At 48.8% G+C, this 24054-nt stretch overlaps 1 protein-coding gene across 3 annotated transcripts in view; it reads right to left on the reverse strand.

Moving 5' to 3' along the window:
- Positions 1–4751: 4751 nt before the first annotated feature.
- The window catches only part of Slc35d2 (solute carrier family 35 member D2), a 39813-nt gene continuing 20510 nt past the window's right edge, over positions 4752–24054 (reverse strand). For all 3 annotated transcript variants that reach the window (XM_063227366.1, XM_003468395.5, XM_063227367.1), the window contains 7 exons: positions 23765–23833; positions 17654–17756; positions 16372–16464; positions 11127–11194; positions 6384–6462; positions 5471–5553; positions 4752–5316 (listed from right to left, as the gene is read on the reverse strand). In XM_063227366.1, the coding sequence (XP_063083436.1) occupies positions 5211–5316; positions 5471–5553; positions 6384–6462; positions 11127–11194; positions 16372–16464; positions 17654–17756; positions 23765–23833 (601 nt within the window). In that variant the 3' untranslated portion in view covers positions 4752–5210. The remainder of the gene's footprint in view (positions 5317–5470; positions 5554–6383; positions 6463–11126; positions 11195–16371; positions 16465–17653; positions 17757–23764; positions 23834–24054) is intronic.

Genomic DNA, 24054 nt, shown 5'->3' on the forward strand with positions numbered 1-24054 from the left:
CTGTGCCTTTCTAACCTTTAGGAACCTTGCAGGTAGCAAAGTCCAAACACAGGAACTCTGAAAAGGAGCCGCCTGCCCACGTCCCATCAGCCTTCGTCCCCTGGCTGAAGTGTCCAGCACTGGGAGGTGGATGTGCAGGGCCAGGCCAAGGGCGGCTGGGCACTCCAGGGTTCCCGGATACTGACCTGCTGCTCACCCTTCCCGAAGCAGAGACAAACTCAGCGGGGAGATACAGCTGCTCACTGGTTACACAAACCGCCTCCCTAAATTTCCCAGGAAGACAAAGTCACCTTTTTAAAAAGAATAAATTTTATTTCAACCAATACACTTACAGAAAACGTTCATAAACTAGTACAGGGAGTTTCCATGTATCCCTCTCCCAGCAATCCCCCGGGTTAGAATTTCACATTTTACTAAACTCTCGGTGCTCTGGTTTTTAAGGTCGCCAGGAGCCAGGTACGAAAGCCCCTAACCACGCATGCGCTGTGGAAGGAGGCGCGTGGTCAGCTGTCAGGACAGGCAGGGCACCGGCTCCTTAGAGACACGGAGACCTGCACGGCTCCCACTGCCCCTGGTTCCCTACGCCGGGAACCAGGGAGGGAGAACGCGGGGCTAAGGGCTCCACCGCTGATGCCATCTGCCACAGGCCTTGGCTTTGCTACCTTCACGAATGGATTAGCCTCTGTGCTCTTGGGAGGAAAGTTGCTAAACAAATAATTCTTCTTTGGTTTTTTTTTTTGTTTTGTTTTGTTTTTTAGGCAGGTCTCACTATGTAGTCCAGGCTGGCCTCAAACTCACGGCAATCTTTCTGCCTCAGCCTCCAGAGCACTGGGACTACAGGCTTAGCCCACCACACCTGGTTTTAGGCAAATATTTTCCAATTGTTCTCAGGTCAAAGAACAGAACATATTAGAAAACACTGGTTTACGAAACAGTGTAATTGTAATCCCAGCATTTGGAGGCTGAGGCAGGAAGATCACTGCAAATCTGAGACCAGCCTGGGCTACAAAGTGAGCGCAAGGCCAGCCTGAACTGCAGAGTGAGAACCTGTCTCAAAAAGACAAAAAAGCAGTGTAATTATTAGAACATGTGGGGACCATTTTGAGTTTCTTTGCCTCAGTGGGAATATGGAGATTAATTCCTGCATTTTAACAGCTGTTAAACTGTTGTGGGATACAGATCTTTTAAAAAGAAACCTTTGTCTATGTTTTTGAATTTTCCCGTCATGAAAATGTATCTTTCCTACAGGCAGAGAGGCTGCTAAACACTGAAATGCTGCTGTAAGGCAGCACCTCGCTGCTGAAGGCCTCTCAGCCTCCTTCTCCCCTCCAACCCTCCAGCTGAGAAGAAGGTAGGGGGTGCAAAACTGGCTGGGAAAATGAGCGAGACCTGTCAATTTGGAGATCCCAGGACAGTGTCAAATAATTCCCAAGAACCCCTATGTGGGACTTCTCCAGTGCTCAGCGTCTGGGGTGACATGCCTTGTGTGCTGACAGAGAGGGCTCTGCGTGCCCGCTGCACCTCCTGCACCCCAGGCTGGCCACCCCTGCGTTAGGAGGTGGGGCCGGCCTGGTAGAAGGAAGTTAGGTCAGCAGGGTGTGCCCTTGAAGGGATGTGCCCCAGCCACTTCCTGTCTCTCTTCCCTTCTTGGCCTCCATGAGGTGAGCAGATTCCCACATCCCTCACTCCCACCACGACCTTCTGCTCTCCCAGGGCAGAAGGCAACAGGCCAAGCAGCTATGAACTGCAACCTCTGAACCGTGAGCCGAAATAACCCTTTCTTCCTCTCACATGTTCCGTCAAAGCAATGAAAACCCACTGTCCTACCCAGCAATGGCTTGCGCTTTTCTGGCTTCATCCTAGAGATGCTTTTCTTGTCTATGTGCACCAATAGCTGGTAATAAAAAGGAAATTCAGATAGGGATTCTGTGCTCCAGGAAACCTTTGATTTCCTGAAAGCTACGGCAGAGCAGTGGCTACTGGGCAGGCGAGTTTCTGACCCTTGGCAAATCCGGGCACTCAAAATGTATGCAGGGCACACAACAAACAACTCGAGCACCAGGGAACCAAGCAGTGAAACAAAGGATGCAAAAGGGAGAAAGGCACCAGACACTGAAATCACTGACGTGTGTGGCTTTGCTAGTTTCATATGGCACAGAAGTACATTTTAAGTAACTCTTCTTAGTTAGGTCCTATTCTTTAAGAAACCTCCAATGTTTAAAAAATACCCAGACTCCTGTACTTGAAAGGTATTTGATACAGGGAAAAACTAAAACAGCAGAAAAAAAGTCCGAGTTCACACAGGGTGTAACTCTTATTTTGCCATACAGAGGCCCCACAATGTAACACAGCAAGGAAATTAGACTTCCTTTATCCTGTCCAGTAGTTGTTTTTATGATGCTTTTAATAAGAAAAAGACCCGGAGGAACAGGTCTTTGAACTACATTTCCTCCTCATCCTCTCTCTACCCAACAAACCATAACTTGAAAACTCACTTGTATCTCCCTTCAACCGCCCTCTTCAGTGCCACGGCAAAAATCCCCATCTTGGGGTTAGGGATTTTGCTCAGCAGCATACGCAACTGCCTTGCAAGCAGGCGGTCATGAGTTCGATCCCCAGTACTGATTTAAAAAAAAAAATCCCTACTTTCCTCCTAGTAACAAGGGCTGCGGGACAGCTCTTGGGGCTCCCTCTTCTGGCCATTGCTGGGAGCAGGCGGTAAAGCCATCAAGTAAGACCCTCTTCGTCAGAATTCCAAAAAAAGCTGATTCTTTAAAAAGAGTTGGTTCCTACTAGTTTGCTTGGTATTTTTGATCTCCAGTTTTCAAAAAGGATTTTGATGCCCTGAATTGGAAGCACCAACATCATGCTCAGATGACTTTCAGAAGCAAACTGAAATAAGAACTCCTAGGGCTCAATCACAGTTAACATGATTAGCCACAGGCAAAGGGCTGGCGGAGACACTTCTGTAAAGATGCACAAAGGGTCAGCAAGCACCTGAGAAAATGCTCACTATCACTAACGGATGAATTAAGGAAACACAAATCAAGGCCAGAATACTCACTGGGTGGTTACGACAGTGAACATGTGTGATTTCAAGGATGCTGGGAAACTGAAAGCCCTGCTGGCAGGAAGAGGCAGGGTATAGCCAACAGGACCGTACGGCAGTTCCTCCAAAGATCAAAATAGCGTCACCGTACAATGCGGCAATTCCACTTCTGGGTGTTTACCCAGAAGAATTAAAAGCAAAGTCTTGAAGAGTCCCTTGCACACCCACAGCCACAGCAGCATAGTTTGCAAGAGGCAAAAAGTAGAAGCAGACAACAGGTCTATCAACAGATACACAGATAACAAATTATGCACACAATGTATTCAGCCTTTAAAAGGAAGGAAGCTCTAATGCATGGTGGACGAACCTCAGGGTCTTCGGACAGTCACAAAAAGACTCCTACCGTAGGATGTCCCTCAGACGCGGTACCTTAGGCTGTCAGATTCCCAGAGACAAGAAGCAGAACGGTAGTGGCCAGGAGGGAGAGGTAGTGGCCCACAGGGTGTCGGTCAATAGATACCAATTTCAGTTCCACAAGATGACAAGACTCTGGAGATCAGCTGCAGATAACATGAAGACACTTGATGCTACTGACTGTAGGAGCAAAGTGGCTGAGATCATCAATTCTGTTGTGTATTTTACAAGAATTAAAAAGCATTTTTCTAAAAAGTAAAGACAAGCGACACATGGCTGATCTGTCATCTCGCCCTTTGCTGCCCCCTCTGACGCAGCTTCTAGGATCTCAGGAAGTGACAGCAGGAGAGGACTGAGTGATTTACTTGAATTCGAGTGGAGAGAGCAACTTGAAAAGGTCCTGGCAGTGACCAGTAAAGACCGGACTGGGAGGAGGGGCTGCTGGCTCCCAGGCTGGGGCTCAACCTGCGTCAGGTCAGAAAGCGGCACCCCAGGAAGACAGCGCCTTTGTGCATGGATCGCTTCACAGCGGAGGCTTCGAGGTCTGCAGCTGCAGGCCGGGGGTCTTCTCTGAAGCAACCTGTGGACCCAAGGACAGGTCCACCATAGGAGAGCACAGCTGCCTTCAAAATGCTCTAGAAACTCCACGGGACAAGAAAACTGAGCACCTACCACGGAGGCCGAGACCACATCAGACTCCACGCCAGAGCTCTGAGGGGCTTCATTTCTGGCCATTCTCTTTCTTCAGGTCCAGTCATCCTCCCTAATAATCACCTGCTACCCCTCAAAACACTTGCGGCACCCCATCTTCCCTCTCAGTGAAGAAACTGATCACCTGGCCCTTGAGTATGGTATTCTAAATGCTCCACGCACAGCTATACAGTAATTCATCTGGATGCATTTTCTCCTGTCAAGCTGTCTTTTGCCAGTTCATTTGGGCAAAGACTCAAACCTCCGAGAAGCACAGAGAGAAATGTCCACTGCCCCACCTCCTGCCTCACACCATTTCCTGATGGGGAGATCAAAGGTCACCCCTGTCCTTCAGAACTCCTTCCCAACCAATGTCTGTCCATCTGTCTGGGTCACAGGCAAGCCCGTCAGGAGTCACACCTCTTGTTGAAGCCCTCGAACAAAACTGGAGGGACACAGAGAAGCCACTTGGCAGAACTTGCCCTGAGCGCTGAGTTCTGCAATTTCTCTCACATGAGGCCTACCAGGAGTGTCGGGCTGTGCTGGGAAGCTGGTGTGCTCAGGGCTGTGAGCCACCTGTCAACAGTGACACACAGGCTGAGGGGTTTATAGAAATGATTTTATTTCACCCAGATCATTAGGGAGTGATGCCAGTATGACTCACACCAAAGCTAACAACCGTTCTGCTGATTGACGGACTGATTTTATTAAACAGATGTTTGTTGAAGGCAATAAAGCTGTTCCTGTAGCACCCTGCCGTGGTGGTCATGGGACTAGGGGCCGGGGGAGGAGTCGGGATCGAGCATGGCAGTGAAGTGGGGTACAGGGTGAGCAGGACCCCGTCCTCTCCTTCCGCCCCCAGGGCTGCTTCCTTCTGGCCGCCAGGCTCTGCATCAGGGCCTTCCTCAGGTCCCTGCCACTCACCATGCCCTGAGATGGTGGTCACCATCTGTGCTATAACCAGGGTGGTGAGGGTCCCCCACTCTGGCTGTGCAACCCAGCCTCGAACGCCTGCCCAAGCCGGTCTGCAAGTCAGTCTGCAGTCCTGCCCCCACACCTAACTCTTCGCGTCCCCAGGGAGGCTTTCGTTTTCCTCTTCAGCAGGGTTAGGTTTTAATTGGCTGCCCAGGGTTAAGAAGGAGTATCTCAGGCCTCCAGCCATGCTAAAAGGAGAGAAACAGTGAGAGTAAGTATCTGGGTAGCCACAGCTAAGCAGCAGAACTGACGCCCGTATGATGTGTGTTTATTGCATTATAATCACATTGTTTAAAATTCTTATTGTAATCAATCGAGCTGGTTTTAAAAAATCTCACTCACCAAATATTTAATCCTACAAAGTTTAATACAGAGAAAATGTAGTCTCCACCAACTAACATCCCAATGTACGCAACAGACACATTCTGCAAAAAAGGGAATTCTGCATTAAAAGTGAACCATGTAGGGGAAATACAAGCATATGACAAAAGCTAAGGGCAGACATTTTAATTACTTTGCATAGAAACTGGGAGAGAGGAGATGTGCATCAGATATTGAGTAAATGAGTGAAAATTATGTTGGCTTTAGAAAAATATAAATAGCAGTAAAAACAGAAAATCCAATATTCCTCTCCCCCTACTTGGGGCAGAGGTGGCAGAGCTGAGGCACAATCAATCAGCTGGCCAGGGCCCATCTTTGCACTGGCATCCTAAGCCTGAGTAGTGCGGAGACCGGTGAGACTCCAGGCCCACGCTGTCCAGCCTGCAGACAGGGAATGACTGACCCCGGCGGGCTCTCCCACGCTAGGAGCTCATGCAAACGGAGCAACTAAGTGGTTCTGGTGGAACAGACCCAGAACACAATCCCTGTTCGCTCCTCGCCTCATGACTGAGCAAGGAGCTGGCTGAAAGCAGCCCCTCCAGGGCTCCCTCTGCAGGGAGCTGGCAAAGCCATCACAAGCATTCTGGGTTCCTCCTTCTGCTTTCTACTTCACCTCCCCACAACATCTCCACTTACTCACCCCAATTTAAGAGCAATACTTTGCCCTTCCTTTCTAAGATTGAAAAGGCCCGCTGTTTCATGCACTGGGGGATCAGGAGGAGTCAGAAGAGGCCCCCAGACCCAGCTGAAGATGTTACCGCCTCTGTTCTCACTCCTCTTCTATCAGCCACAAAGGAAGTTCAGCTCTGCTCTGGGGTACAGTTCCGGTCCCCTCAGCTCCCCAGTGCGGCGGGGCCCTGCGCACTGCCCTTACCTTGACAGCTCCCACCACGGCCGTGGTCAGCGCTGAGTTGTAGTGGCTGCACAGCACCGTGGCGAACATCAGCAGGAACCTGGGGAGGACACAGGCGCTGAGGGCTTGGGGGCCCGCGTGGGACTTTATGCAACTTTAATGAACTCGCAGTACTGTCCGAGCCATGCTGTGGACACCTCGGTCATGGACTTGTTCCAGGACACGGGCACGCTGTGTATCCAGGGCCTTCCTGCTCCCTCCGTTTCCCATTACTGCTTCCGTGCAGTGGGGTGAGGAGGAGGAAGTTTCCTCCACAGCCTGAGATCCACACAATGGCCTTGTAGCAGTGTTTACCCTCTCTGTGGCTGGAACCTCCTGCTGTGCTTTCACACAACCCGGTGCTATAAGGAAGGATAAACTAGGGCTGGCGGGCATAAGCCCTGCCTTGCAAGTGGGTGGTCGTGAGTTCAATCCCTGATACCAAAAATTAAAAAAAAAAAAAAAAGAAGAAGGATAAACTCAAGGCCTTTATAGGTTAAAGGGCTGCAACTTGAGACCACGCTCATCAGTGGAACAATGCAGACCTGCATGCGTAAATGCCATGTTGTCTCCCTAGTGTAAAATACAGAAAGAGTAAATAAGATCCAAAACCCACAATCGATATCCTCAGAGAGAGAGTGGGGGAGATTGCTTGGAAGGAAAGGGGATAGCGGGAAGAGAAAACAAAGTCAGAGAGCTCCTCTGGGACTTCATCCCAGTCCTGGAAGTTTAGATTTGTAATCTCATGGAAAACTTATTGGAATTCCAGTAAATTAATTCCAATCTACCACTCCCAGTGTAACCCACGGGGAGAATAAACACTAAAATGTCTATTAGTGTATTTATAGTTATGAGGAGCCCAGGGGTCCTAAGAACAGAGACCTCAACCCAGGACCCAACCCAGATTTCATTAATTAGTGAAGAAGGGAGAGGACTGAGGATGAGCGACTGGGAGAATGGCAGGAAATCTGTGAGCGCCGTGAGCTGGGCAGGAGGCCTGAGATCACCTCTGCAATACGCAGAGAGCAGGACATGCAGAGAGACCATCTGCACAGCACAGTGGAGGGAGCATCTAATGTATAGGGGGCAGTGCCTCAGCTCTGAGGTGCAAGCTTCTCTGCCCTGGGCAGTCAAAACCCCTTATCTCGAGGCTCCATCCCAGGACAGCCCTGGAGCCCTGGCTCTTCATCCCACCAGTGTCACCCATGTTTTGGGAGTCACGGGGCAGGGAAACAGCAGCCCAGCTTCAAACATTACACACCAGCTCCTCAGCCAGCCCTGTTTACATTGCTGAGCGCCAGTTGAAGGGAAAGGGAATGGCTTAGCCAGCTCTGTGCACATCAGTGTGTAGAGACAGGGCCAGGCTTAGCCAAAGTGGAGATGATTGCTCTTTGTTCAAGGAGAGTCAGCCAGGTGGTGCTCCACAGGAAAGAAGGGAAAAGATACAGACAGATAGATAGATAGATAGATAGATAAAATTATACTACTAATCTCTGTTGGTTCATCAAAAAATGCTTCGTACTTTTGTTGTTTAATCATTTTTCATGCCTATGTCTTGTAATCTGAGCAACTACTTTGAATAATATGCAATACAGTAACCATTGTTAATCTCCTTGTATATTGTTTTGAAATTCTGTATCATCGTTTTTTTTTGTTTTAAAATTTAAAATAAAAAAATGTTTAAATCTGTTTAATTCACTAGATTGTGAGTGGAACTAATTTGTGATAAAATGATTTGGAGAGTTTAACCAGTCAACCTCAGTTAATAAGCTATGAATCAAGTCACACAAGTCAAGGTCCTTATTTCTATGGAAACATTATGAAGTCTGTAAACAGAACACCAGTATTCAGAGGTTGGACTTGGGGCAGGGGATGTAGCTCAGTGGCACAGCACCTGTGTGGCAAGCACAAGGTCCTGAATCTGATTCCCAAAACAAAAATAAAAAAGAAAGAAAGAAGTTAAACTCGGAGGCTTCATAAAGATATAAATTTTTCAAATTGTTACAATCTTAATAAATTGGCTTGTTCATTTAGACAATGATCAGTAATCCTATTTGTGTATAAAATGAAAGACTTAAAACACTCAACTGGACCTCACTGGGTGCCAACCCTGGCCCCTAGAGACACAGGGGGTGCTGTGAAATCAGAGCCAAGAGGCAATGCCCACCCAGGGTGGCTCAGATGGGCAGCTCCCCGCAGCCAGGCAACACTGGACACTGCCTGCATCCTCATGGATTTAGCCTGCTCCCACTCAAAATCTGTAGAAACGCGTCCACAGATCTAGGACCCCAGGATCCGCTCCCAGGAGGGTGCCCAGGACTTGCATGCCCTCACCAGCTGCCCAGAGCCCAAGGCTGAAAGCCCAAGGCCCTGACGCCGCCTAACTTCCCCACTGAATCTGAACACACGGATACACTCTCTGTGTCCCTGCTAGATGTCTCCAGAGAAGGCAACTAGAAGCCACTGGATTCAGAGTACATTCAAATGATTTTTGAAGAAACAGAATCTACTTCTGCATGCAAGTAAATAAGATATGGTGTGGTAAGACTCTCAGCTAAAAGCACTTTTCCTTGACTCCATGCTAGGGAAACCACACCACTTTCAACACCAAAGACGCCCACCACCTGCCAGCTGCTGCAGATTAATAAAATGCACACACATTATAAACCACTGCCACACATCTAGCATCTTCTTGCTATTATGTATTTTAAATCGTTATTCCATCTGTGTACATTCGAAAAATTACAGCACTTACATTCGATGCTCAACAGACAACAGAGGCAAACTGAGCATGAGGTTGATAGGGGCTTCATGGTAGTGACCCCAAGTGGAAACCCAAGAATCAAACCCTCTCAGAATCCCTCCCTTCCTGTGTCTAAAAATGGTACAAAAAGTAACCGGTTTACCGAAGTCACATGGCATGATCGTGACAGTCACAAATAATTCTAATGACCTAGTGGGCCACTGGCTCCTCTGACCACTGCATACACCAGTGTGTATGTAAATTCAACACAACATTCAGATACTGAGAGGCCACTTTTTCACTCCTGCCACTCACAGTGGTCCTGGGCTCCTAACTCCCTGCCCAAAGCAGAACTCTCTTCCACAAGGTGGGCCACGTACTTTAATCTTCCTGCTTTCTGTCTTAGAGCTGGCCACAATGAAATGCTCTCACCTATTCTGTCCCAGATCATAAGACAGATCCAGAGGAAGGAACGCGGCCCAGAGAGGCCACAAAGACCACGCGGTCTCCCCGGCGCTCCACCAGCAGCAGCTCTCAGCCCTTCATCCAGCCCATTTCTCTGTGACTGTCCAAGATTCTTGCACATCTACACAGTGATGCCACCATGCAAACCCAAAGGACAGGGCTTAGACAGCTTCAGCACATCCGAATACATGAAGGGTGACAGAAAGGTGGGCAGGAACTGACCAGGCCACCAGCCGGGGCAGGTCAGAGCCCAGCTCCATCAGGACGATGTTCCCCTGCCGGGGGCCTTTCCAGACCAGCCCAGGTGTCTCTGCATCCAGCTGCATCTTTGTCACCTTTAAAATATCCTCTACAATAAGTCTGTCAGGGCACAGTGTCCCTGAGTCCTGAAAGCCACTCTGGCCAGTTACTCAAAAGTAATTGGAGGTGCTCATGAGAACCCCAGCTTGTGCTGGTCAGTCAGAACTGTCTGAATTTGGGGCTGAGCCCTCAGCCTAGAGGGTCTGACCCTGCCTCCTGCTGGACAGATCTGAACTGAACCCAGGTAGGGGACATGCAGCTGGTGTCCTTTGTCATTTTATGGTTTGTTCTGGTTTCCATACTAGGGTGTCACTGTGTTACAGACAGCTCAGTAAGAAATATTCTAAGTGGCCAGAAATATTCTAGGTGGGCTGGGCCCTTGAAGGAGCCAGTGGAGGGGACAAGACACCTTGCAGCTGTAGTGGAGACATCTGCTGAGGGCCAGACCTCAAGACAAAAGACGAAAGGAAAGTGCCCACGTACTTCCCCCAGGGCTGAACCACAGGGACTGATGTTTTAAATAGGTACCGATCACCTGGGAAAGGCAGGGAGAGGCACTGAGCCTCACACACACCCGACCCCCGGTGAAACTGCTGCTCCGTTTCCGGCCTGCCCGCTACCTGACTTGCTTCACCATTTGATCCTGACTTAATCAATCTCACCTGAGCAATTCTACTCATAACCATACTACATGACCATGGTTCTGTCCCACCTGATGCCCACCTATGATTTCCCATTTTCCCCCACCCTGGGCCCCCAGGAGTGTAAAAGTGGCCTCTCCCCAAAATGGCAGGGTCCCTGGACCCCTGTGTCTCAGACAAAAGCTTTCTTTCTCTCAATAAATATACTCTGCTCTTAACCTTCATTGTCCCTAAAATTTATGCTTCGATTTTAGAGAACATGAACTTATACCAGCCATCCAGCAGGCTGGGAGTTTCTTTCCCCTCTGTCAAAAGCTCTGAAAGGTTCGCCATCACCAATTCAGGGACTTGTGACAAGGGAACGGTGCACACGTGTTCACTACAGGCACAACTGGCTTGTGGATATTTTCTGCCCACATTTGGCTGAGTCTTCAAATGCAGCGCACCATGGAGACAGACAGATGAATGTAATTTCCAGAGGGAAAAAAGGCACTTCACAGAGCGAAACAGAACATTTAGATTTGACTTCTCAAGAGATATCAGGGACCCACACTTCTATTTTCTATAATTTCTTACCCCATAAAACAGGAAAGAAGGAACTGCATAATAAATAGGACATTCTTCCACTGGTTGAATTCAGTCGCCTATTATTAGAAAGAAAAAATTTATGATTAGACAAACAGCATTGTGAATCAGGTCTTTCGCTTTAACCAAACTGTTTTGCCACAGGAACTACCTTCTATACCAGACAGGAATAGGGTCCTAACCCTTCCCTCTGGAGGGTCCAGTTTTTAAAATCCTAGGCCGAGGCCGGGCGTGTTGGCTCACGTCTGTAATCCCAGCACTCGGGAGGCTGAGGCAGGAGGATCGTTGTGAGTTTGAGAACAGCTGGGGCTACAAAGTGAGCTCAAGGCCAGCCTGAACTGCATAGCGAGACCCTGTCTCAAAAAGACAAAAAATAAAATAAATAAAATAAAATCTTAGGCCATTCTAATTGTGTGAGATTGATCAAATTCCTTTCCCTCCCTGAACCTCAGCTTCATCTTACAAAATGGGGATTATTAAAAACAACAACCACAACAGCTTCCTTAAAAGGCTGGTGTCAGGACTGAGTGAAATTCAGCTTCACTGGAGGCCAGGACAGAATGACAGCTCTTGTTGCTGAATCTATTATTTACCTTACAAACCTTTGCTAATTCGTAATGATGAAATTGAGTTTTTACAAATAAGCTTTGAAAAGAGCTTATTACCAACTCAACAAGGTTGGAAAGAAAAGTCCAAGCTCCTAAACTGTTCTCAAGAACTTGCATCGTGGACAAATAAACTACAAATTACTACAAAGCAGTCCAGTAACTGAGGGAGAGGAGACTGTAGACAGAGACCTTAAAGGCTCAGTTTCTGCTTCCCAGGAACTTACTTCCTTACTGAGAAAATAAAATCAATCCTCTTGAAATGGCAGAAAACAATGCAAACAAATACTCTTCATGTGTCCCTCTCCTGTCTCCAAACAACAGTTTAGGGATGACTCAAGTCCATGTATAAGTAGGCACTCAGGAATACGACTGGGACCCAGTCATGGTGGGGCACACCTGTAATCTCAACACTCAGGAGGCTGAGGCAGGAGGAACGTTGCAAGTACAAGGTTGGCCTGGGCTGTGTAGTGAGGTAAAGGCCAGCCTGAACTGTATAGTGAGACCTGTGTCAAAAACCAACAACAAAAATGATTGGATCAAAGTTCTGTTCACTTTCTGATAAGCCATAATTTGCTAACCAACTGTTAGTAACCCCGTACGTTTAAAACCATTTACATCATTTTAAACTTAGGATACAAATTTTTAAACAATTAAAATGGAATTCTCTACTTGGTAGAGCTGTGTCACACTTGGCTGACATTGATTTCTTTAGTAATGTTTTGCCTCCTATTAACAAAGAAGATACACAATAAAGGTTGGTGGCTGTTGGATCTGGTTGAGGGGCACATGGCTCGTACTATTTCTGAGGCTTCTGTATATATTTGAAAGCTTGTGTTACAGGCAGCTGAGTTAGACAGAAATATCATAGGCAGTGAGACAGGGCTGGGCCCTCCAAGGAGCCAGTGCAGGAGACCAGATACCCTACAACTGTGGGGGAGACAGACATCTCCGCTGTGGACCAGACCTCGAGACGATGATAAACCAAATGCACCCACACACTTCCTAAGGACAGTCACCAGGGACTGATATGCTATCTAAGTCTCCATCCCCCTGAGGAAGCCAGGAACCCCCAACCCAACCCCTATAGGAAGAGTCGCTGCTCTCTAAGCATGCCCCCATCTGTCCCCAGTTTAATCAATGTTACCTGAGCAATTACTCTCATTAGTAGACCACAGTTCTATCCCACCTCGTGCCCACCTTCCGAGTTCCCATGCTTCTCCTACCTTAGACCTGTCTCACTTTGTGGCTCTGCTCTAAAAAAGTCCCTAGAAAAGACACAGTCCCTGGCAACCTACCAGGACCCCTTCTCTCTTTCTCTCAGACAGAAGCTTTCTTTCTCTCAATATATTCTGCTCTTAACCTCCGTTGTTCCTAAAATTCATCCTTCGATTTTAGAGAATACAGATTCATACCAGACATATAGCAGGTTGGATTTCATTCTCCTACATCACTTCCATCATTAAACAAGTTTTTTTACATGCTTAGTTATGAGTGTTGGGGTTCAGCTCACTGATAAAACTCATTCCTAGCACACACAGGTCCCTGGGATGAAACACACACACACACGCACACACATGCACACACTCACACACACAGCTCACTTCGAAAAAACTCATAATTTTTAATCTCTTTTACTGGGAAGCCCTAAACCAAATGAGGGGGCTGAAAATATTCTAAAGAATTAAAGACAAAAGGATGTGCAAAAGCAATGAGAGGCCAAAAGCAACAGAAAATAATACAATTATAGAGAGCATTTATCTGAAATTAAAATATTAGAAATAAAGGGGAAAAGATAACATTTTTCAAAGAGCTACCAACAGTAAATACAAACTGTGGACTCCTGGTACCACACAACACTGGGGTTACTTGCAGTTTTCATTAAAACATGCAGATTAGGGGCTGGGGATTTAGCTCAGCGTCATAAGCACCTGCCTTGCAAGCAGGCGGTCGTGAGTTCAATCCCTGGTACCGATAAAAAACGAAAAAGACAAAAAAAAAAAAGCAGATTCTCTGGGACTTGGTTTTCACAGATCTTAGTTTATGTCTTTAATGAGTGTGTGCGGGTGGCAGTTTCAGAAATACCGCAGCCTGATGTTTACTCTAAACAGAAAGTAAGTAAGAGTAATAACAAGAAAGCATCTGCCACTGGGCTGGCTCTTTCCATCAGCGCAAGTTGAAATGTGACTCTTCCAGTTTACACTTGGGGTTCATTTTTTGGCAGGGCAGAAACCGAGCCCTCAGTGTGAAGCCCTGTTTCCCCAAATGGCCTGTGGACCCCTTCGGAGAACGCGGATAGCGGGGCTCCCCCACTGCCTCCCCAGGGCCTGGCTGTCCCGGAAGGCGCTCGCCCTGACCCTGCTGACCTGAGGGACAATCCGGGCCCAGAGAGCACACCCAGCAGCTGGTGACCCTGCAGGCCGGCTGCACCAAGCAAGGCCTCCGGCCACAGCAGGGCTCCCCGCGGGCCCGGCCATCCCTGTGTCCCCGCCAGGTCCCGGCCAGCTGAGAAAAGGCGCCTTCACTCTCCTTGCAGGACAGGAGTCCGCTCCTTGGGCTGCTTCTCCAGCCGGTAACTTGGGAACCTGATGGGGCTCACTGTGGCAGGCCGCTTGTTTAGGTGGAACCCGGCCTGGAATCTAACACCGAATCCCCGCACAGGACGTGACCGCAGTACAACACTGCGTGGAAACTGCGTCCCCTCCACAGGGGACACTCGGGGCAGGAAGAAGAGCACAGGTGAGACGGGAAGAGCGCTCTCTACTGCATGAGCCTCACCTGCACTGCACAGTGCACGCCAAGACGGTGATGCCAAACCAGGTGAAGATGAGGCCCAGCTGGGCATGGCAGTGCAGGCCCATGGTCTCAGCTACCTGGGAGGCTGAGGCAGGAGGATCACGTGAGGCTAGGAGTTTCACACCAGCCGGTGGAATACGGTAACACCGTGTCTCCAAAAAGTAATACAATAAATGAAGTAAAAATTTTAAAAATATGAGGACTGCGTGTACATGTTAGGCCTCTTTTTATTTTTATTTATTTATTTATTTTCTGTCTTTTTAAGGCAGGGTCTCGCTATGCAGTTCAGGCTGCCCTGGAGCTCACTGTAACTCAAGCTGGTCTTGAACTTGCAACGATGCTCCTGCCTCAGTCTCCCGAGTGCTGGGATTACAGGAGTGCACCACCACACCTGGCTTTAGGGCCTCTTTTTAGAAAATACAAGAGTTATAGTTTTTCACAAGTGAAGGAAGGAAACACTCACTTTTCATACACAAGTACGGGCACAGAGACTGTGGCTCAGGGTGTGTTTCTGGAGCAGGCTGCCTGGATCTACCACCTGCTGTCCTCAGGAAGTTACTTAAACTCTAGCCTTGAATTCCATTTCTGTACGATGGGGATAATGACTGTATTCTCTCCTGAGGGCTGGTGTGGGAATGCAATGAGACAGTCACAAGCAATGCTCCAAACACATCCTCCACGAGTGTCAGCATCACGGTTACCCTGCATGAGAACGTGGAAACCTCTGCATGGTGACCGCGGCCAGCGGAAACTCCCAGAAACGTGTGAATCAATGAGCAGGATGCAGGAACCCCCATCGCTGCAGAAACCCTGTTTTAAGTTATGAATGTCATAAGCCTGGTCTGTTTCACTGTGAAGGTGCCTAAAATCCTGTTTCTGGCCACTGTGTCATTCAGCACATTGTCCCTATGGAGAAATATCTTTTATTCTCAAATAGGTTTTCAAGAGCTTGAAAGAGTTGTATGATTTTTATTCCCAGTAATAACTATAAAAACAAAGTCACTCCCCAGGTGTGGTGGTGCACACCTGTACTGCAGCCCTCTAGGAGCCTGGGTCAAGACAACTATGAGTTCAAGTCCAGCATGGGCAACGTAACCATTTAGTGACACTCTGTCTCAAAAGAAAAAAGAAAACAGGTCCTAGGGATATATGCCTAGTGCAAAGGCCCTGAGTTCAATCCCCAGAGGCAGAATCAATCCATACACAGATGGATCCATACACACTCCCGACTGAACACTGGCAGCCTTTCCTTCTCAGGGATGTAGTTTTACTGGAGTCACCATGTCAGCAAAAATGGAAAATGGAAACCAGGTCTGGTGGAGGATCACAGGCTCAAGTCCCATCTGGGCAGCTAAACAACTTAGGAAGACCATGTCTCAACACAAAAAAAAAAAAAAATTTAAATGGAGCCCAGTGTTGACAGCCAGGGGTCTCACTCAGGGGTGGACAGTGGTACTGGAACTCAGATTTTTATTGTTTTCCAGTAAGTTTCACACACCAGCTTCTGTAACTATTTCTTGCTACTCTCCAACTGCCTAAAGATAAGTACCAGCGTAAAGATGGTACCAAAGGATCATTAGGTTATCCCATTTATTTTTTGAGACAGGGCCTCACCATGTGGCCCAGGTTGGTCACAAATTCCTGGGCTCAAGAGGCACTTCTGCCTCATCATCGTGGGGAGCTTGGACACAGATGAATCTGGTCCTCCATCATTGTTTTACGTGCCCTCCCACCGAGCCTGGCTACTCCCATACTCTGATCTTCTGTGTGCCAAATCCCTGACACTAACACTGGAAAGCTGGCTACATGAGACGGCACTGACCATGGCCGCTCACCTGCCGGAGGTCTCCGGTGGAGACACTGATGAGAAAAGTGGGGATGATCATGAAGCAGGCATTGTAGAAGAGCACCCCATACTTCCCCAGCTCCTACAAGAAAAAAAACAGAACCCCCATCAACCTCAGAAACGCAAAGCATGGGACTCCCTGGAACACACACCTGCGCACAGTCAGACAGACCATCCTGACCAACTCTGACTGAGATATTGTCAGAGAATTTCTGACATCAAATGTTGCATTTTAGTTGTGCTGTGATTTCTGAATAAATATTTATTTGATACCAAAAAGTATAGGTAAAATGGATGAAATGGAAGGCCTCCAGGTCCGCTGTCTCTACTATTCTGTAAGGTTTTTTTCTAAAGCATATTTTGAAAAATGAGAAATCTGAAACAAAATAAGGATTAAAAATGCTAACATAAACAGCTCTATGAAAGCATCTCACTCCCTGTATCAGAGAACGGCCTGGTTTGTATTTACTTTCATTACAGTGACCACACCATGTTTTTCACTAAACACGAGGGACATATTGTGGATTTTCAAAAGGCAACAACCCTGGCTTTGTAAAACTGCCACTATTAAAAGAAACAAATGACCATGGAGATTTAAAAAAAAAAAATTGCTTATGGAAATGAGCCTGCAGCTGGAGAGGCTCTGTCCCTGGACACAAAGAACCAGCGACAAAGACCCGTATGCCGGGTTCATCTGAGCTTCCGGGGGGGCAGCTGGGGTTGGGGCCGCCACCCTGAGGGGTGAGAAGAGCTGTGCTGGAGGACCTCACACCTTTGCCATTCTGGTCCCTGAACCCACAGATAGGAAACCGAGGTTTGGGCAGGTGAAGGTTCAAAGTCGCAATGACAAAAAGTAAAAACAAAAAAAGAAAGGCATGATGGCCAGAGAGGAAAAAGAATGTGCTTTGCCAGATAGTCACACAGGTAGGCAGGCAGACAGACAGAAGGATGGATTCCTCCTGAGTGACATCTTGAGCTGCGAATGTAGCTTGGTGTCACAGCATTGCCTATCATGTAAGAGGCTGTGGGTTCCATCTCCAGCACCACATGGAATGAAATAAAACAGTGGCATCTTTTTTTCCCTATGTAATTTTCCCCCAAAGTTTTCCAAGACTAGGAGTAACAAGGACTTTCACATACAAGACAACTAAAAATCAACCAGTAACTGATAGACCATATTACATAAATTACACACCAACATGCAATTTCACATTCACTTCTGTCATTTGGGGCCGGCCAAGCTGAAAAGCTGTAAGAGGAAGATCTGGTACCTTGGGGTCCATCTTCTGTTTGGTGTAAACTCCATTTGCCGCTGTGAAGACGTCATTCAGGAATACAAACACATAACCTTCCAAGTTAAAGGCAAGGTCGGAACTGAAGGAAGAACAGGAAACAGGCATGATTATTGGAAACTTGCAGCCTGGCCTGCAGGTCCTCATCAAATCCTGGGACACCTTGTCCCCGCGAGCGCCCCCTCCCGATGGGGAGCAGCTACTGCCCCTGCTCTACCTCCAGAAAAAATCAAACCCAGCCAAAGGGGCTGCTGAGGCTCAGTGACTCCAGAAGGCCCGGGACCTTCCTGTCCTCCTCTCTGTGCAAAGCCCTCTGGTTATGTGGGCCCAGCCCAGGGCAGCCCTGGGATAGAGAGGGGACTGGGCAGGAAGGGCTGTGTGGGGGTAGGGGGCGGCAGGGCAGCGGGAGCCACAGCCCCAGCGGTGCCCTGTCGATGCCCCATCAACACAGGACCCAGGTGGGTACCGGCGAGGTCTGAGCTGAGCCACTCTCCCGAAGAACCGACCTGCTTCCCAGCAGACCAGGAAGGAAACACTTCTCCCTAACTGAGGCTCAGGACCCCAGGGCATGCAAATTCATTTACTTATCCACGGCTCATTCATTCTCTGGCTTACTGAGACTCTGCCTGCTCTGACTGGCCTTGAACTCCTGGGCTCCAGGGATCCTCCTGCCTCAGCCTTTGAAGTGGCTGGGAATGCAAGTGCCCCTCACCAATTACAGCTGTGCCTGCTATTTTAACCCTCAAGGGTCAAACGCAGGGCTTCCTCCAGGCCAGGCAAGCATGTGACCACGGAGCGCTATCTGTAGCCCAAGGAATGTAAGTCCTATTACTATTTTATATACGCAGAAGGTCACAGGCAATAAAACTCAATCAGCTGAGGCACGAGGCCTTATGAGCACCTTTAGAAAGGAAAGGCATTTTCGGCATGGGGACAAACAAATCGTCGTGAGTGCCCGGGAGCCATGGCAGGGCAAATGGAGGAACAGCAAGGCTGCTTTACAGTGTATCTCCGGGGGGCCCTCTCTGGCTGACCCTGCCCAGCACAGGAGCTGCTCTGCTCTTCCGGGTGCGGGAGACATGAGAAAGGGTCAGCCCACCTCCACCAAAGGGGGCTGCAGGCCTGGCTCCCAGGCAGAAGGCAGAGGCAGCAAAGCTCCCTGCATCTGTTCTCTAGCATCTTTAGCTCAAAGCAACCATTATCCCAAAGTGGCAGGTGTCGGGTGCCACATCCTGAGTCTCCTTCAGGATCAAAATCAGATTCTCTCTAAGCAAAGAGGGCAGAGCAGACACACATAGCATCAAAACCCAATGCAAATTAAATCATGGCTTTGTGCCAGGTGCTCACTGGCATTACCATCTGCCCACACATCTGTGAATGTGTACATGAGATTTAGGTGATCATACACCAGAACGCTCCAGCTCCATCTCAGAGAGGGGCTTTCCAGGTAGTTGTGGTGGCACGTGTCTGTGATCCCTGCACTTGGGAGGCTGAGAGACAACACCAGTCATCGGGAGTGCAAGTCCATCCTGGTCTACGTGGTGAGGCCAAGGCCAGCTTGAATTTCCATAGCAAGACCCTGTCTCAAGCCAGCATCTTCTCAGTCTCTTGCCTAGTCACACCTGACTCGGCATCAAGAAGAATCTGCCACTGCCCAAGCCAGCAAAGTAGTGTTACATAAACTAAACCTGACCTGAGGCTCCCTCTGCCCTTGAGTCCTTACACAATGAACTATACCCTGACTTAGGACCTGGACGAACTGCTTTCCTGAGAAGCTGAGTCTCAGCCAGCCACAGCCCTGAGCTTCGGGCAGCTGCACAGCCACCTGCTGGGACCTGTTCATAGAAGGCGACACCGCGCTGTGTGCTCCGCCAGCTCGGCTCCTCGCTGGAGTTTCCTGTGCACAGATGCTGCCGGGGTCCATGCCAGCTCTGAGGGCTGCCCGCCCTGGCACTCATGCCTTCATGCACCTGCACTCTGCTAACCTGGTCTAACATTGTTAACAGCTGAATGAGTAGAAAGGGCCAGGCTTCAGGAGACCCTGGGATGGCACTGCCCGCCCTGCTAGACAGCCTGAGTGTCCTGCTAGGACACCAGTGTGACCTGCCGGGGTCCCCTCCCTGCCACTGAGGCCTGCCTTTGTCTGGCCCTCATTTAAGACAGCAGTCAAAGCTCAAAGATGTACAGAAAAGCTCCTTGTCGCCTAGATGAGACTGATTCAGGGAAGCTCTGAGGACTGGCACCTAGGGCCATCTGTAAACATTACTTTTCCAACTTTTCTGGGCGCATGACTGGCTTTAACAAAGAAGATGTAAGAGGAAGTGACACTCGTCACCTGTGGGCAGAAGCTCAATGACCCAGTGCACGGCTCCCCACAACTCCTCCCCACACAGATGACTGAGGAAGCTCTGACTGGGCCAAGGACCTTCGATGGTCCCTGAGCCACAGGCAGCCTCTGGAGCCCTCCCACAAGCACCTGCTACTGCAGGTCCCCAAGCAGAGCTCAGGCAGAGCTCTGTGAACTGAGCAGAGTATACACCAAATGCTTACATCTGTAAAACTTTATTGCAAGCCAGGTGTGGTGGTGCACTCCTGTAATCCCAGCACTAAGGAAGCTGAGGCAGGAGGATCCTTACAAGTTCAAGACCAGCCTGAGCTACAAAGTGAGCTCAAGGCCAGCCTGAACCACATAGTGAGACCCTGTCTCAAAAAGAAAAAAAAAAATCAGAGTAAAAGATAGTCACGATGAATCCCCCTCAAGCTATTCCCTCCGGCTTCAAACACAGCGCTGCCATCATTCCTGACACCTCAGGAAGTGTTCTGGAGTCCTCGTGGATGTCTCTGTGAGGTGTGAAGAAAGACACAGTCACTGCAGCTCCCAAACGCCCTCGAACACACGGAAAGTCGGGCTCGGAAATATATGGCCACGGGGTCCTCGGCCACGTTCTTCAGCAGGTCTGCCGCCTGCCACTTCTTGCTGCTCCCTAAAGTCGCAATGACCATGGGAAGTAACTGAGCTGACTCAGGACCTTGAGGCCGCTGTCACAGTGCAACTAAAGACACTCAAGAAGGAGGAAGTCCCCATCTGCTTCAGAAAGTGACAAGAATGAGATGCCAGGTGTATGCAGGGCATTAGTGGCAATGTGTCTTTCCCTCTGATGTTCTTTGTAAAATATGTCAATGCTCACTGTCATTCTGGATCACACCGCATGCAGGGTGTGTCGCACCAGCAGTAGGTGGGGTCTGTTACCGCAGAAGCTGAGTCGGACCTAGGCGGTCTTGGGTTTGGATGAGGTAACCAGAGAAGACAGGGAGGGGTCACGGCTGGCTTGCAGTTCTCACGGCAGGATCCAGTCTCTGAGCTGCTGGGTGAGGGGAAAGTGCAGATCTCCACCCCGCTGGCTCTTGGATAAAAGAGCTTTTGGAAACAGGCCTTACCCTTTCAACTCATTAGGGGATCCCTAAACATAAGCTGAATAAATTTTCTCAAACACCTACAGCATCTAAAGGGCATTCCTCACAATGAATCACACACTTCTAAACCACTTTGTCAAAGTCTTCGCCTGACGGTAAGTCAAAGTGAGTCAGAAGGAGCCAGGAGAGAAGGGAGGCTGGGCACTGAAGGAGGGGGCACTCCCAACACAGCTCTGTCCCTTTTTAGCTACTTTCCCCACAGGATGTGCTCTGAGCGGCGTTTGTGGGAAACAGTTTCTCCAAGTGTTGCTGTGCGTTGTTTGTGCCTTGTTCTAGACAAGGGTGTGGCAGAGCTTCAGGGCACTGGTCTCAGCCCACAACAAGGACTGGGCAAGCAAAGGGGTCAGAAGAAAGTAAATAACAACCCTCCACCCGCTCAGCGGACTAAGCACACGGATGACAATAACCCACCAATGGCTGCTGCTAACACATCCCTCCATGCTATGTCTTTGTGTCTGCTTTTTTGTGTTCTGTCTGTATCCAGCCCCAGAACAGAAGCTTCATGAAGGCCTGTGTCTTAGTGACTTTTCTCACTGCTGAGACAAAATACCCAATGCCAAATGTTAATGGAGGGAAGGTTTATTGAGCTCACACATTTTAGAGGTTTTGATCCATAATTGGCTGGTTCCAGGGCAGGCTGGCTTTGCAGAAAAACAAGAGTTCATGGTGGGCAGAAGACAGCAAAATCAACACCTGACCTTAACAGTCTTTCTGCCCTTTATACTCCCTCTGGGCTGCTGGGCCCAGTGCTGTGCCAAACCAATCAGTGATCGGACCACATACCCTTAATCCTAGCACCACACACTCCAGATCCAGCCACGGCTGGAAAGCACCACCCCCATGATGGCATGGGGCTTTGGGGGACATCTAGACATAAGCCGTAACAGCCAGAGCTGCTGTCCAGTTGTTGGCTTCCTGACACGTAGCACGATGCCTAGCATACGGGACGGGACACGCTCAGTGGGTTTTTGCTGAAATGTGCCAAGCTCTCCTTTCAACTCCTTGATGGGTTGCTTCACTTCTTTCTCACAGTGACTCATGAGGTGGATAGTGTTTTAATCTCAGTTTAAAAATCAAAGGCTGAAATAACTGAGGAACAGGGAGGCTAAATAGCCTGTTCTAGGTCAACAGGTAATAAATAAGGAGACTAGAAGACCCCCAGGCATCCTGACAGGCACCCCAAATCTTCACTTAAAATGCAAATTCACCAGCCAGGTGTGGTGGTGCACACCTGTCATCCCAGCAGTCTGGGAGGCTGAGGCAGGAAGCTCACAAGTTCAAATCTAATCTGAGAAATTTAACAACTTAGGGAGACTCTGTACAAAGTCCTGGGTTCAATGCCTGCTACTGCAAAAAATAACTTTTTAAAATGCATAAAAAATGAATCAGAATCTTTGAGTCTAAATGAATTAACAAATCACATTAATTGAGATTCCTCCAACCTCCACTTCCTTGCATTCAATCAAGGAGGCATATTTCCTGTTATTGCCTTTACTTTATCGATGAGGAAACCGCAGAATAAAAAGGCTGAGAAGCCACTGAGGCAGGGCTGAGCTCAGGTGTGAATGCAGAGATCGAGCCACACACACACACTGGCCGCCTCTGAGCGCCTGCTTGTGATTGCAGCCTTGAAGTCTGCATTCTGGCTCCTGTATATGACGGATTAGGCAGTGTCCCTGGGCTGTGCTGGCTTCTGTCTGGAATACACAGTACATTTAGTGATGGGGGAAGAGGAATAATGTGTCAGCATGGGCTGCCACCCCAAAACACTTCTAGACAGCATTTTCTACCACTGCAACAGGGAATGCTAAGGTCTCATGATAAAACAAGCGACACACAGGAGCACTGTAGATGTGTTGTGGAGCGTGCGTGCGTGTGTGTGTGTGTGTGTGTGTGTGTGTGTGTGCGTGTCTACTACAGATCAAACCAGGCCTTAGGCATGCTAACCAAACAATCACTGAGCCATAACTCCAGCTCCAATCTGTTATTTAGTTAGTGACTATTTGGCCCCAGGGCTCAAACCCAGGGCCTTTACACTGCATTCACCCTCAGCCCTTTTTGAAGTCTGCTCATTGAGAAAAGGGCTCGCCAGAACACAAAGTTGCCAGGCTGGCTCAAATTTTGACTCCTCCTGTTTCAGCCTTCACGAGGGCTAGGATTCCAGTTGTGCCACCCTTTCCAACTCCAAATCTATTATTTTTTAAGCAAACATCTAAGAACTTCTCAGGTCACAGATTTGTCATGTGCTAAGCAGAGACTGTTACACTTAGAGCCTTGCACAGTCCAGCTAAACTCTCCACCACTGAGCGCCAGCCCCAGCCCCCAAGGAAAACGTGCCTGTCCAAGGCAGTCAGTAACGCCGGTGAGCAGCTCACGGATGTTCTGTTTTGTCTGTGGAGAATAACAGTACGAATGACCGGTAACATTCACTGCGCTCAGCCATGCCGGAACCCGGCTGGAGCCGCTGGGACCCCAGGGCTCCCACTCCCACAACAGATGTGTCACTTAGCAGCTTCATTCAGCTGCAGCCAGACGGAAAATGAAACCCAAGGATGGGACAGAGCTATTGTCAAAGCCACAAAGAAGTCACTGAGCAGAAACAGAGCAAGGTCTTACCCAGCTGCCACCACAGCACCGAGGACAATGGCGAAGACGCTGACCACGATGCCCAGGGAGTGCTGCTTCCTGCATGAGGAAACGGGGAGGGGGAATAAAAATACAGGTTTTGAAATGGACCGATGTGGCCTCAATAGCTCCATACCTAGAATCTAACTATGTGACACAGTCGCTAAAACTGAAAATCAGATCAAATTTGTTTCATAAGCCATTTTCACAATCTCATTACAAACTAATGTCTCTGTGCTCATCTGAGAGACACTAGGACCAAACCAGAAGAGGACTGGGCT

Source organism: Cavia porcellus, unplaced genomic scaffold (assembly GCF_034190915.1).
Source record: "Cavia porcellus strain 051 isolate PalLab524CR breed Dunkin Hartley unplaced genomic scaffold, mCavPor4.1 scaffold_17, whole genome shotgun sequence".
Classification (NCBI taxonomy): domain Eukaryota; kingdom Metazoa; phylum Chordata; class Mammalia; order Rodentia; family Caviidae; genus Cavia; species Cavia porcellus.